This window comes from Thunnus albacares, chromosome 1 (assembly GCF_914725855.1).
Source record: "Thunnus albacares chromosome 1, fThuAlb1.1, whole genome shotgun sequence".
Lineage (NCBI taxonomy): Eukaryota > Metazoa > Chordata > Actinopteri > Scombriformes > Scombridae > Thunnus > Thunnus albacares.
In genome coordinates this window covers 40,879,086-40,893,745 of record NC_058106.1, presented here as the reverse complement: position 1 = coordinate 40,893,745, position 14,660 = coordinate 40,879,086, and the positions used below count along the sequence as shown (strand labels likewise).

The window sequence follows — 14,660 nt, the reverse complement described above, 5'->3', positions numbered from 1 at the left end:
TAGTATAGTATAGTATAGTAATAGTATAGTATAGTAATAGTATAGTATAGTATAGTATAGTAATAGTATAGTATAGTAATAGTATAGTATAGTATAGTATAGTATAGTATAGTAATAGTATAGTATAGTAATAGTATAGTATAGTATAGTATAGTAATAGTATAGTATAGTATAGGCATGTAGACAGTAATCATGTAGGAAAACAATCAATGTTCATTTTACAGCTTTTATCATTTACAAAAGTCTTTTTCATGAGTGTTGAGACGTCACATCCTGCAGGTCTCTGAGTATCTGCATCTGTACCAGATGTTTCCTCTGTGCTTCATCCAGAGCCAGCAGGACTCTTCTCCTCCATGTGCTGATGTTTTTACACTCAGCGTTTGTTCAACACAAACATTAACTGTTAGTATCAAAGCAACCGAAGCTTCAGCTGACTAAACGCTGCTCATTCTGTCAGAAACACGTAAAGAGTTTGAACATGTTTACAGACGTTATGAATCTTTCAGTTGCTGATGAGTCAGGTGACTGTTGGGAGGTACTGATGATGATGATGATGATGATGATGATGCTGATGATGATGATGATGATGATGATGCTGCTGCAGGTGAACTCTCTGGAACAGGCCATGATGGACGCTCTGGTGCTGGACAGGGTGGACTTCGTGAAGCTGCTGATTGAGAACGGCGTCAACATTCATCACTTCCTGACCATCCCTCGCCTGGAGGAGCTTTACAACACGGTGAGACTCACCTGCTGCACCTGTGCAGACATCCATCACATCACACCTGCTGCACCTGCTGCAGACATCCATCACATCACACCTGCTGCACCTGCTGCAGACATCCATTACATCACACCTGCTGCACCTGCTGCAGACATCCAACACATCACACCTGCTGCACCTGCTGCAGACATCCATCACATCACACCTGCTGCACCTGCTGCAGACATCCATCACATCACACCTGCTGCACCTGCTGCACCTGCTGCAGACATCCATCACATCACACCTGCTGCACCTGCTGCAGACATCCATCACATCACACCTGCTGCACCTGCTGCACCTGCTGCAGACATCCATCACATCACACCTGCTGCACCTGTGCAGACATCCACCACATCACACCTGCTGCAGACATCCACCACATCACACCTGCTGCAGACATCCATCACATCACACCTGCTGCACCTGCTGCAGACATCTATCACATCACACCTGCTGCACCTGTGCAGACATCTATCACATCACACCTGCTGCACCTGCTGCACCTGCTGCAGACATCCATCACATCACACCTGCTGCAGACATCCACCACATCACACCTGCTGCAGACATCCATCACATCACACCTGCTGCACCTGCTGCAGACATCTATCACATCACACCTGCTGCACCTGTGCAGACATCTATCACATCACACCTGCTGCACCTGCTGCACCTGCTGCAGACATCCACCACATCACACCTGCTGCACCTGCTGCAGACATCTATCACATCACACCTGCTGCACCTGTGCAGACATCTATCACATCACACCTGCTGCACCTGCTGCACCTGCTGCAGACATCCACCACATCACACCTGCTGCAGACATCCATCACATCACACCTGCTGCACCTGCTGCAGACATCCACCACATCACACCTGCTGCACCTGCTGCAGACATCCACCACATCACACCTGCTGCAGACATCCATCACATCACACCTGCTGCACCTGCTGCAGACATCCACCACATCACACCTGCTGCAGACATCCATCACATCACACCTGCTGCAGACATCCATCACATCACACCTGCTGCACCTGCTGCAGACATCCACCACATCACACCTGCTGCACCTGTGCAGACATCTATCACATCACACCTGCTGCACCTGCTGCACCTGCTGCAGACATCCACCACATCACACCTGCTGCAGACATCCATCACATCACACCTGCTGCACCTGCTGCAGACATCCACCACATCACACCTGCTGCACCTGCTGCAGACATCCATCACATCACACCTGCTGCAGACATCCACCACATCACACCTGCTGCAGACATCCATCACATCACACCTGCTGCACCTGCTGCAGACATCCAACACATCACACCTGCTGACGGAGAGTTACAGTCACACTCTGAGGAATCTCAGATTCAACTATTTAATGAACATTGATCCTCACTAACCTGCAGGTGAAATATATTCAGACACATCTGTCATCTTTGGTTTTCTGACATTCACACGTGATTCATTTACATGATGTAGTCACATATTAATATGTTTAGTTCACACCATAAACAGTATTAATGTAGATTAATGTAGATTAATGTAGATATAATGTAGATTAATGGTTAATAAATCATGAGTTTGGGTCTCCTCGTGTCATCTCGTGCACCTTCACTCATTGGCTGATGTTGGCTGTCACTGCCTGGATTTAACTAAGCAGACAGGTAAAAGCCTTCTGTTGGATAATTACTGTATGGATGATTATCTTTCAGCTGGCAACAAGTTATTGAACTCCAACTGATGCAATGAGAAGCTTCTCATTCCTTAAACAACCGTGTTGATGATGTTAGTCTGTTTGAGGGTCAGATCATCGGCGTGCATCTAGAGAAAACATCTGAGGAGAAACAGAAACCACTAGAACTGGGTTGAGAAGTGTCCAAACTGGGAGGATACTGGGGAACCATCATCTTCCAGGAAGGAACTGATCGTGATCGGCGATCATTAAATGTTTGGTGAAATCAAGTTGCAGAAAAACAACAGTAGAAGTCAGAGCTGTGTTTAATAGTGAACATATCTACACACACAGTGCAAAGGGAACTCAAGGGATCGGGACTGAACAGCTGTGTAGCCTAAAGAAAACCACTAACCAGTGAGGCTAACTGGAAAACCAGGGAGCATAAAGACTGGACTGTGGAGCAGTGGAAGGAGGTCATGTGGTCTGATGAGTCCAGACTGATGGGAACATCATGTCTAGTGCCTACTGTACAAGCCTGTAGGGGGGCAGTGCTGTGACCCGGGGTCATGGGGTCGCTGCAGCTGGTCGGGTTTAGGTTCAGCGTCCAGAGAATGAGGTCAGCTGACTACCTGAAGATACTGAACCACCAGATTATTCCATCAATGGAGTTTTTTCTTCCCTGATGGCGCGACCATATTCCAACGCCAGAGTCCATCAGGCTCACACTGTGACAGACTGGTTCAGGAGAGCATGAGACACACATGGACTGGCCTCCACAGAGTCCAGACCTGAACCCCCCTCTGAGAATCTTTGGGATGTGCTGGAGAAGACTCTCCCGTCATCGATACAAGATCTTAAATTAATGCGACACTGAACGGAAATAAATCTTGTGACATATCAGAGTCTGCCCCCCCCCCCCCCCCCCCCCCACCTGTTGCTGTGGGAATCATCCAATCATTCAGTCTCACTCTCTGCTCTGCCACACCCCTCATTAGTTCAACCACCTTCACCTGGCGCTCCCACCTGCTCATCATCTGCAATCAAGCCAGTATATAAGCTGCCTCGGCCCACTCCCTCCTTGTCAGATTGTCTACGCTACTTTGCTAAGTCGTCTTGCTTTCTTCACTGGACTGCCTTCCTGGTTCCTGATCAGCTTGTCTTCGACCGTCGCTCCTCGTCTCTGCCCCGGTAAACCCACCAGCCTTCTGTCCCTGACTCTGATCCCTGGTCTTTGTCCGCTGTGGGAGTGGAAGATCCGGTGGAGTCATACTCATTAGAACTGTGTTTCTCCGACCGTGCTAATATTGCCTCGACATCGTGTGAAATAAAGACTGCAAAGTTTATACCAGTGTCGTTTGTGCTGCTATTGGGTCCATCCTATACCCGTTACAGTGACACTGCAGAAGCTTCTAGAAACGACGCCACAGCGAATCACAGCTGAAGGAGGTCCAACGAGACATCAGAGTGTGACCTTTTGTTCTTTAGGTGGCCAGGCAGTTTATTACAGGTCCCTTCATGTTAAACTATTGTCCTGGAAGTTTCCAGAGTAATTTTCAGGTATTTAAGGATAATTTCAGATGATTTTAGATAATTTTAAAGGTGCAGTTTGGTACAAATTATAAGAAGAAATGTGAAAAGTGTGAAGTCGGTTTAGTTGATGAGTCGTTCTATTTGGATTCATACATACAAAACATTCTTAATAAATCAGATTCTTAACAGTTATGATGTTTAGCACATTAGTTTCCTTCTTAAAAACTCTTAATGAGCTCATTTCCTGTGTTTTAATTACACAAACCTTTCAAAGACATGAATCAACAGTATATGTTGACATCATTTCAAACACACAAACTTCCTGCAAATAATTAACCTGCAAATTACTGTGGAGATTAAAATGAAGGGGCCTGTACAATAAAACATTCTGGTCTTATTTAAATATTGTTGAAATGAAGCTGAAACAGGAAGCAGTCGCTCTTCAACCCGACCGCGTCGCAGCAGTTTTAACCTCTTCAAACATGCAGCTGCTCTGAAGACGAGTTATTAAAACAAAAGCTTTCTGCTTTAACCTCCATCTTCTCGTTCACATGTTCATCTGCAGCTTAAAGCCTCCAGTGATCCACTCTGAGGTCTGTTAGATCACCGCCGTCTCTAATCTTAATCTAAAAAAGCTCTTAAAACAACATGCGGTGGTTCATGTCGGTCACATTATTGTCAGATTAAAGTGACGCTCCGCTGCCGTCTGTCTGCTCAGCTTTAATTCAGACTTTCTGTTCAACTTGTTTGGTTTTTACTCGTTTTCACACTGAATTAATCTGCTGGTTTAAACGTGTCTGCAGTCTCTCCGACAGCTTCGTCAAAACTACTCTTCATCATTTTGCTGTTTGTCTTGCAGAAGTTGGGACCAGCCAACACGCTGCACTTTGTGGTCCGAGACGTCAAAAAGGTGAGAACCAGGATTTAATACAAACTGTGTTGGTTTGAATATAATAGGATCCCACATTTACTGTATGAAACTGGTCTAATTCTGCTCGTTCACACAGAATCTCTGATCGATCGTCTCGTCCTCCAACATAAAATGAGCCACTAGTGTCCAGAAAAAACTCACATATATAAAAAGTAAATATATTCAGGCCTGTAAATTCCTGTCTGTCCAAGAAATATGATGATTTAAGAGAAGTTATTCCTGTAAATTGACTTATAAAAACCTAAATATTGGAATATATTGGCACTGGAATCAATACATTGATCACTTTAAGGGCAGCTGGTTGTGCAGCAGTGAAATAGACACACAAAGATAAAAACACATAAACACATCATACATGTTTAAACTATACATACACACATGTTTAAATGATGTAAATATGAAATCTAAATCTCCTTTTCTTTAGTTGAGAAGGTGTGAAACACTTTTTATCTGTTAAATTTGTTTAAAAAGGATCCAAAAGATGTGAAACTGTGGCTGTTTGGTGTGTTTCAGACAGAACAGAAAGAGTTCCTGCTGCAGATGTTTAAAACTATTTTCTATATGAGAGATAAATACCAACAGCTGGAGGATGATGATGATGATGATTGAAAGGAAGGATGTGTGATGATGTATTGTTCAAAGGAAGAGCTGGAGAAGTTCTTATTTTGTAGACGTTTATTAGACGATGGCCATCGGGTCCATTCCATGTACAAAGATGGTCTGGGCACCGTACCACTGTCGGTGCATAGCTTATATGGGGTTACACATCTGTATCTTATCACATGAATAACATAGGTTTTCCATGGGCACTAGGTCAGTTGGGAGCCGTCCATCATGTAATTGACAGCTGCCTCACAACATATTATGTGTCACAACATACCACATCTGGAACAGTTCCAAACTTGACCATGGATCCATTGTTTGTATCTCTAAGGTCCCCCCGAAAGGCCATACCATGTTACTTAAGGTGACATGCAGACTCTGAAATGTTTATGTCACATGTCCAACACCCAAAATCAGTAAAGTACATAGGGTCAGATAAAAGTCATACTAACAGTGATGATGTCAGTTGATGATGATGATGATGATGATGATGAGGTTAACATGTGTATTATAGTGTCAGCAGTGTCTCCAGATCCTAAAAATCAACCCTGACTGACCCCAGCTGACTTGTCTTCCAGGGGAATCTTCCTCCGGATTACCAGATCACGCTGATCGACATCGGACTGGTGCTGGAGCTGCTGATGGGAGGAGCTTACCGCTGCAAATACACCAGGAAGAGCTTCAGGACGCTGTACAACAACCTGTACGGCCTAAAAAGAGTGAGCTGACGTCCGGTGTTCAGCAGACAGGACGTGTGATGTAGGCTGTGATGCTTTATTAGAAGTTCTGGTTCTGAGTGTTCATGACTGCACTCAAACTCCTCGGTGCTGATGAAGGTGAATTAGACGTGTAACATGATGAATATTCAGTTTCCATTAAGCCGTCGGTGGAGAAGCTTCATCAGTCGTCCGTGTCGATGTTTCAGCTTCTCAGTTCAGACCTGCCGGGTTTCTCCCTGTTTTCACCTCCTGCTCTGCTCCCATGCTGTAGTTTCTCCTGAGAAACTCCCCTAATCTGCATTAATCTGCATTAATCTGCATTAATCTGCAGGTCCTCAACCTTCATTATTAATAATTGTCACACAAACACATCTACATGTTTCACATGTGTGTCTGACGTTACACAAGTTGCCAGATCGTCTATGAAACACAATCTACACACACAATCTACACACACCATCTATGGCTGTTTGATGTGTTGGAGTTTCCCATAATTTGAAACCTAAATGTTTGCAGTTATTTTGCCGTTGCTGCTCTGATGCTCGCTTTTTTTCTGACTGCTGATTTCCTGCAAACTCCCAAGCTGCTCAAAGCTCTAATACCTGTTCTCTCTTTTGGAAAGATGTGTCTCTATAATCAACTAATCTCACCTTATTTTGTCTATTTCAGCCTAAAGCTTTGAAACTTCTTGGGATGGAGGTATGTTATTGTTTATTTAAAACAGTTTCAGAAACTGTGGTACATCCGTTGTGAGAATAATAGTTCCTGACATGTTCTTGTTCTCTTACTCAAGGATGACGAGCCTCGTCCAAAGGGAAAAGGGAAGAAGAACAAGAAGAAAGAGGAGGAGGAGGACATTGATGTGGATGACCCCGAAGTCTGCCGGTTTCAGTACCCGTTCCACGAGCTGATGGTGTGGGCCGTGCTGATGAAACGCCAGAAGATGGCGTTGTTCCTGTGGCAGCGGGGGGAGGAGGCCATGGCCAAAGCTCTGGTGGCCTGTAAGCTCTACAAGGCCATGGCCCATGAGTCATCCCAGAGCGAACTGGTGGACGACATCTACCAGGACCTGGAGAACAACTCCAAGTGAGTCCAGTCAGTCTGGAGAGCCATTTCCATGTCAAGCTCGACCAAGAAAAGTTTTCTGTCCAGTTTATTCCACTGTTTAAGTCATAATGTTATGTTGCTCCTGTGCAGGGAGTTCGGTCAGCTGGCCTACGAGCTGCTGGATCAGTCATACAAACACGACGAGCAGGTGGCCATGAAGCTGCTGACATATGAACTGAAGAACTGGAGTAACTCCACCTGTCTGAAGCTGGCAGTGGCCGCTAAACACAGAGATTTCATCGCTCACACCTGCAGCCAGATGCTGCTGACCGACATGTGGATGGGCTGTCTGAGGATGGGAAAGAGCAACAGCCTGAAGGTAGGAACAGCCTGCAGGTAGGAACAGCCTGAAGGTAGGAACAGCCTGAAGGTAGGAACAGCCTGATGGTAGGAACAGCCTGATGGTAGGAACACCCTGAAGGTAGGAACAGACTGAAGGTAGGAACAGCCTGAAGGTAGGAACAGACTGATGGTAGGAACAGCCTGATGGTAGGAACAGACTGATGGTAGGAACAGCCTGATGGTAGGAACAGCCTGATGGTAGGAACAGCCTGAAGGTAGGAACAGCCTGATGGTAGGAACAGCCTGATGGTAGGAACAGCCTGATGGTAGGAACAGACTGAGGGTAGGAACAGACTGAAGGTAGGAACAGCCTGATGGTAGGAACAGCCTGATGGTAGGAACAGCCTGATGGTAGGAACAGACTGATGGTAGGAACAGCCTGATGGTAGGAACACCCTGAAGGTAGGAACAGCCTGAGGGTAGGAACAGACTGAAGGTAGGAACAGCCTGATGGTAGGAACAGACTGAAGGTAGGAACAGACTGAGGGTAGGAACAGACTGAAGGTAGGAACAGACTGATGGTAGGAACAGACTGAAGGTAGGGACAGCCTGATGGTAGGAACAGACTGATGGTAGGAACAGACTGATGGTAGGAACAGACTGAAGGTAGGAACAGACTGATGGTAGGAACAGACTGAAGGTAGGGACAGCCTGATGGTAGGAACAGCCTGATGGTAGGAACAGACTGATGGTAGGAACAGCCTGATGGTAGGGACAGCCTGATGGTAGGAACAGCACTGAGGGCTTCTGTCAGAGTTGAATCCACAAAAAACACAAAGAGAAGTGCTTTGGTTGACTTTGGTTCAGGTTCAGGTCCTTTGGCGCCATTATACATGGTAGCACTCTAGATCTGAAATGAATAGATGATTAATCAATTGGCTGAATGACTGGAAATGTATTGGCTTCTTTCTATACAAAACACCAAATCGTCTCTGGTAGCTGCTTCTCACATGTACATATTTGCTAGTTTCCCAGTTTTCCATGAAAGTCAACTCAACATCTTGTTTGTGACTGCTCAGACAAAATATCTGAATATGTTCACTTGGGCTAACGTTAGCTACTTTATCATGTTAGCTACTATAGCTAAACTGTGCTAACAGGGCAGGTATTGAAATCAAGTAACATTAAACTTAGTGAAATATTGTGAGTCCAGGAGCCAGGGAGAGCCGCAGCTGTCAATCAACGCCCACACAGCTGACATCAAAGCTAATTTAAGTCTTCAAATCTTAATAACAGCGATAATTTCTAAAATGACCACCAGCACACTTATGAGAGGGCCTGAATTTAGAGACTGAGACCAGAATGACTCGTTGAAAACAATGATTGACTTAGTATTTCCAGAGAGAAGCTGAGGCTTTTTGAAGCAGTTAGAATCAACTGGAGCCGCTAGCAGTCATCAGTTGCACTTAAACCCTCTGGAACGGAGCGTAGTGTCAACGCTTCACTTGTTCTACAAAACATTAAATAACTTCGGAACCGTTTATGATATCGACAAGCTTATTTTTTGGTCTGAACTGTGAGATTAGCAGCTTTCTGAGGCATCTTGAATGGTTCCTTTACAACCATCAGGGCTGATTTACCATGCGTGCAATCAAGTGATGCAGGAACAGGAGCTTCACTCGAGTCACTGTGTGAACTGACTGCAGTCTTCCATATATCAACTGATTAGGTCGTCAATTTCTCAGTGATATATAACAGTTTGATATTTACTCTCAGAGGTGATGTTGACCAAAATATAAAGACAGCACCAGAATGTATATATTGTCACAGTGTCTACTAAAAAAATGCCTGAGATAATCTGCAAATAAATGGCTGTAACTCACTGAAAACTTCACATCAAGCTCCAAAACACCTAAATACAACTTTTCACGTTGAAAAAACAAATATTCCCTGGTTGACTTTGGGGTTATTCAGCAAAACATACATTTTTTTCACTGGGCACTTTTTTTTTGTCAAATATGGTATTCTCACACAAAGGTAATGCATGATGGTGACTTTATACTGCACCAGAAAGGGCAGGTTCCCCTGAATAATATGATGTATAACACTTGATTCTCACTGAAAGAATAAGCTCAAAATTGGCAAAAATATAAAACCATGTCCAGGCACTTTGTTTATGTAGGTTTTAGAGGGTTAAGGTAGTTCAGCCTCAGGTCGTGGTAGCTGCTGATTGGACTCTGTACTCTGTTCATTCTACTGTTGCTATTTGTTTTCTACTTTACCTGTATAAAACATATTTATCAACCTGAAATGCTGTATCTAGATGTACAGTAAACCGTCAGGGTATCGTCTGTCAGCTGACTGATGAACAAGCTCAAAAAGAAAACAAAAACTCGTGACAAGTTTTGTCTTTGGTATTTATATATATAAACATGGTTTGACAGAGACCAGCGAATATCTAACAGCTTCATATTCGCTGTTTTACTGCCACACAGCCGCCTCTTATATTGTCATTATAAAAAGTCTTTTGCTCCCCTTCCTTGTGTCTGCAGGTGATTTTAGGAATCATTTTCCCTCCTGCCATCCTCCTGCTGGAGTTTCGTATCGGAGACGAATCTTCGTTTCATTCTTCCAAACAAAACAACGACGGCAAAACTAAAGATGATGACAACAAATCCAGCAAGGTACAACACCGACACCTGAGCCGGCTTCAGTACCGTTCACGTCACCAGAGAGAGTTTATTACTGATGACGGTTCTGTTTTCAGGACGCCGTCTCTAACGTCGACACAACATCTAAGAAAGGAGATGAAGAAGAGAACCAGAAGAAACACAGGAGGAGGGTTCCCATCGGGAGGAAGATCTATGAGTTCTACAACGCTCCCTTCACCAAGTTCTGGTTCAACACGGCAAGTAGACTTTTATTGTTTCAAAACATGTTGAAGCTATAATAGAAAATAATAATAATAATAATGGTGATAACAGTGTGAAACTGACACCTGTATTAGATTACATTCCATTAGTCACATTAAACACCTGTGTGTCTGTGTGTGTCAGATCTCCTACCTGGTCTACCTGATGTTGTATAATTACATCATCCTGGTGAAGATGGAGCGATGGCCGTCTCTGCAGGAGTGGATCGTCATCTCTTACATCATCACTCTGGGACTGGAGAAAGCCCGACAGGTAAACACAGAGACGCACCTGAACACCTGGCGCTACAGTTGTGTCCATATGGATCATTGTGACGGAAACATGGAGACTCCTGGACCATCAACGTGTCCAGAAACATCATCTGACTACGATTGTCACAGCCTTCAACACGTCCGCCTATAATGTATGAGAATGTGTTCTTCCTGAATTCACCCTGTATCCAAGTTGCCAGAAGTTGCACCGGGCACTGCGATCTGTGCCGCTGAGTTCATGACAGTAGAGTGCAAAGAGTCTGAATCTGAATTTCAATATAAAGTTTGGTGTCATCTGCGTAAAAATGTACATTTACATTCAGTTCATGGAGACGGGGAATGATGTTCAGTCACCAGGACGCCTCAATGTTGAGAGTTTCTGATATTCTGCAACAAACAAGTCTTCCAGATTAAAGGACAGACTCTGTGGTTGGCCCATGAACTTCAGAACAAAAGTGTTTTCTGATGTGACGCCTGGATCAGCAGGACCACATCACATCTGAGCCTTCAACCATCGTTACATCACTGCCGGAAATTAAATATGTTAAATGATGTAACAATGATTAAGGAGAGACGTCTCTCCGTAAAGACAGCGGCTCTTAGTCAGTGGAGCCATCATCACATATCTTAACATCACAACATTTTCCAGCTCCGGTTTATCAATGACAATTTAAATTATCTACAAACAAAGCTCAGGACTTTATTTTCCATTTTGGTAATAAATCAAAAATGGAAAGAGATCTAATGTTCAAGAGTCTGTTGCAGTAGTGGTTTTAATTTTTATTAGATTTTTATGAATGAATCCTCTTCTGTTTACTTTGGATTTAATTGATTTATGTGGTCGGAGGACAGACACAGTCTCTATGTGGTTTTGGGGACAGACGTGGTCTCTATGTGGTTTTGGGGGCAGACACAGTCTCTATGTGGTTTTGGGGACAGACGTGGTCTCTATGTGGTTTTGGGGACTGACGCAGTCTCTATGTGGTTTTGGGGACAGACACAGTCTCTATGTGGTTTTGGGGACAGACGCGGTCTCTATGTGGTTTTGGGGACAGACGTGGTCTCTATGTGGTTTTGGGGACTGACGCAGTCTCTATGTGGTTTTGGGGACAGACGTGGTCTCTATGTGGTTTTGGGGGCAGACACAGTCTCTATGTGGTTTTGGGGACAGACGTGGTCTCTATGTGGTTTTGGGGACTGACGCAGTCTCTATGTGGTTTTGGGGACAGACGTGGTCTCCATGTGGTTTTGGGGACAGACACAGTCTCTATGTGGTTATGGGGACAGACACGGTCTCTATGTGGTTTTGGGGACTGACGCAGTCTCTATGTGGTTTTGGGGACAGACGTGGTCTCTATGTGGTTTTGGGGGCAGACACAGTCTCTGTGGTTTTGGGGACAGACACAGTCTCTATGTGGTTTTAAGGACTGACGCAGTCTCTATGTGGTTTTGGGGACAGACACGGTCTCCATGTGGTTTTGGGGACAGACACAGTCTCTATGTGGTTTTGGGGACAGACACAGTCTCTATGTGGTTTTGGGGACAGACACGGTCTCTATGTGGTTTTGGGGACAGACACAGTCTCTATGTGGTTTTGGGGACAGACGCGGTCTCCATGTGGTTTTGGGGACAGACACGGTCTCTATGTGGTTTTGGGGACAGACACAGTCTCTATGTGGTTTTGGGGACAGACACGGTCTCTATGTGGTTTTGGGGACAGACACGGTCTCTATGTGGTTTTGGGGACAGACGCGGTCTCCATGTGGTTTTGGGGACAGACACAGTCTCTATGTGGTTTTGGGGACAGACGTGGTCTCTATGTGGTTTTGGGGACTGACGCAGTCTCTATGTGGTTTTGGGGACAGACACAGTCTCTATGTGGTTTTGGGGACAGACGCAGTCTCTATGTGGTTATGGGGACAGACGCGGTCTCTATGTGGTTTTGGGGACTGACGCAGTCTCTATGTGGTTTTGGGGACAGACGTGGTCTCTATGTGGTTTTGGGGGCAGACACAGTCTCTATGTGGTTTTGGGGACAGACACAGTCTCTATGTGGTTTTGGGGACTGACGCAGTCTCTATGTGGTTTTGGGGACAGACGCAGTCTCTATGTGGTTATGGGGACAGACGCGGTCTCTATGTGGTTTTGGGGACAGACGTGGTCTCTATGTGGTTTTGGGGACAGACACAGTCTCTATGTGGTTTTGGGGACAGACGTGGTCTCTATGTGGTTTTGGGGACAGACGCAGTCTCTATGTGGTTTTGGGGACTGACGCAGTCTCTATGTGGTTTTGGGGACAGATGTGGTCTCCATGTGGTTTTGGGGACAGACACAGTCTCTATGTGGTTTTGGGGACAGACACAGTCTCTATGTGGTTTTGGGGACTGACGCAGTCTCTATGTGGTTTTGGGGACTGACGCAGTCTCTATGTGGTTTTGGGGACAGACGCGGTCTCCATGTGGTTTTGGGGACAGACACGGTCTCTATGTGGTTTTGGGATCAGACACGGTCTCTATGTGGTTTTGGGGACAGACACAGTCTCTATGTGGTTTTGGGGACAGACGCGGTCTCCATGTGGTTTTGGGGACAGACACAGTCTCTATGTGGTTTTGGGGACAGACACAGTCTCTATGTGGTTTTGGGGACAGACGCGGTCTCCATGTGGTTTTGGGGACAGACACAGTCTCTATGTGGTTTTGGGGACAGACGTGGTCTCTATGTGGTTTTGGGGACTGACGCAGTCTCTATGTGGTTTTGGGGACAGACGCGGTCTCCATGTGGTTTTGGGGACAGACGTGGTCTCTATGTGGTTTTGGGATCAGACGTGGTCTCTATGTGGTTTGGGGGCAGACACAGTCTCTATGTGGTTTGGGGGACAGACACAGTCTCTATGTGGTTTTGGGGACAGACGTGGTCTCTATGTGGTTTTGGGTGGGTAACTGCTCTAATGGAGGTGCAGAGAAGCGTGTAGGACTGCAGCTCTGCCTCCTGGTCTCAGCTCTGGGTTGTCATGGTTTTGGTCTACTAATAAACTCAGCCATATTTCTGGATATGAGAGCAGCTCCATCCAGAGTGGGATGTATGCCGTCTCTCCTAACCAGACCAGGTCTTCCCCAGAAAGTCTGCCAGTTATCTATGAAGCCCACATCGTTTGCTGGACTGAAGATAACTAACAACTGTCGGATTAGCGAGAAAAGTCTGTAAAAGAAGGAGAGAGCTAAGAGTAGCGTACGTTTAAATATACAGCAGGTATTTATCCACAAAGTTAACTGAGCTGGGAGCAGCAGAAACACTGTCAGGAACCACAGTCAGCAACCGGAGATGACACAATACGCTTACCGTAGCACGTCAGCACGTCAGCACGTTAGCACGTCAGCACGTTAGCACGTCTCAAGGCTCAAGGACGATCGTGGTTTATAAAATCAGAGTTGACTGTTAGTTGTAAACAGGAAGTGAACAGAGATCTGCTGTTAAAGTTGACGCTGACACTGAATGTCTCAGTCAGGTTTGATATGCAGCTCCACATGCAGACGTGTCACATGTTGCCCTCTTTCAGATCTTGATGTCGGAGCCGGGGAAGCTGAAGCAGAAGGTGAACGTGTGGTTGGAGGATTACTGGAACATCACGGACTTGGTGGCGATCTGCGTGTTCCTGCTCGGGCTGCTGCTGCGGCTGCAGAGCGAGCCCTACATGGGCTACGGACGCGTCATCTACTGCGTCGACATCATCTTCTGGTACATCCGAGTGCTCGACATCTTCGGGGTCAACAAGTACCTGGGACCCTACGTCATGATGATCGGCAAGATGGTAGGACGACACGCCATGACATCATAACGTCGGAAACAGTTT

The 14,660-nt window shown here is 45.5% G+C and overlaps 1 protein-coding gene across 1 annotated transcript in view; it reads left to right on the top strand.

The window, feature by feature from the left end:
• LOC122986161 (transient receptor potential cation channel subfamily M member 1-like) overlaps positions 1-14,660 on the top strand; it is a 73,833-nt gene that overhangs the window by 45,380 nt on the left and 13,793 nt on the right. Inside the window, exons 12-21 of the mRNA XM_044357289.1 lie at positions 605-739; positions 4,844-4,894; positions 6,097-6,237; positions 6,907-6,936; positions 7,031-7,323; positions 7,435-7,663; positions 10,179-10,310; positions 10,394-10,534; positions 10,683-10,811; positions 14,367-14,618. Of these exons, the coding sequence (XP_044213224.1) occupies positions 605-739; positions 4,844-4,894; positions 6,097-6,237; positions 6,907-6,936; positions 7,031-7,323; positions 7,435-7,663; positions 10,179-10,310; positions 10,394-10,534; positions 10,683-10,811; positions 14,367-14,618 (1,533 nt within the window). The remainder of the gene's footprint in view (positions 1-604; positions 740-4,843; positions 4,895-6,096; positions 6,238-6,906; positions 6,937-7,030; positions 7,324-7,434; positions 7,664-10,178; positions 10,311-10,393; positions 10,535-10,682; positions 10,812-14,366; positions 14,619-14,660) is intronic.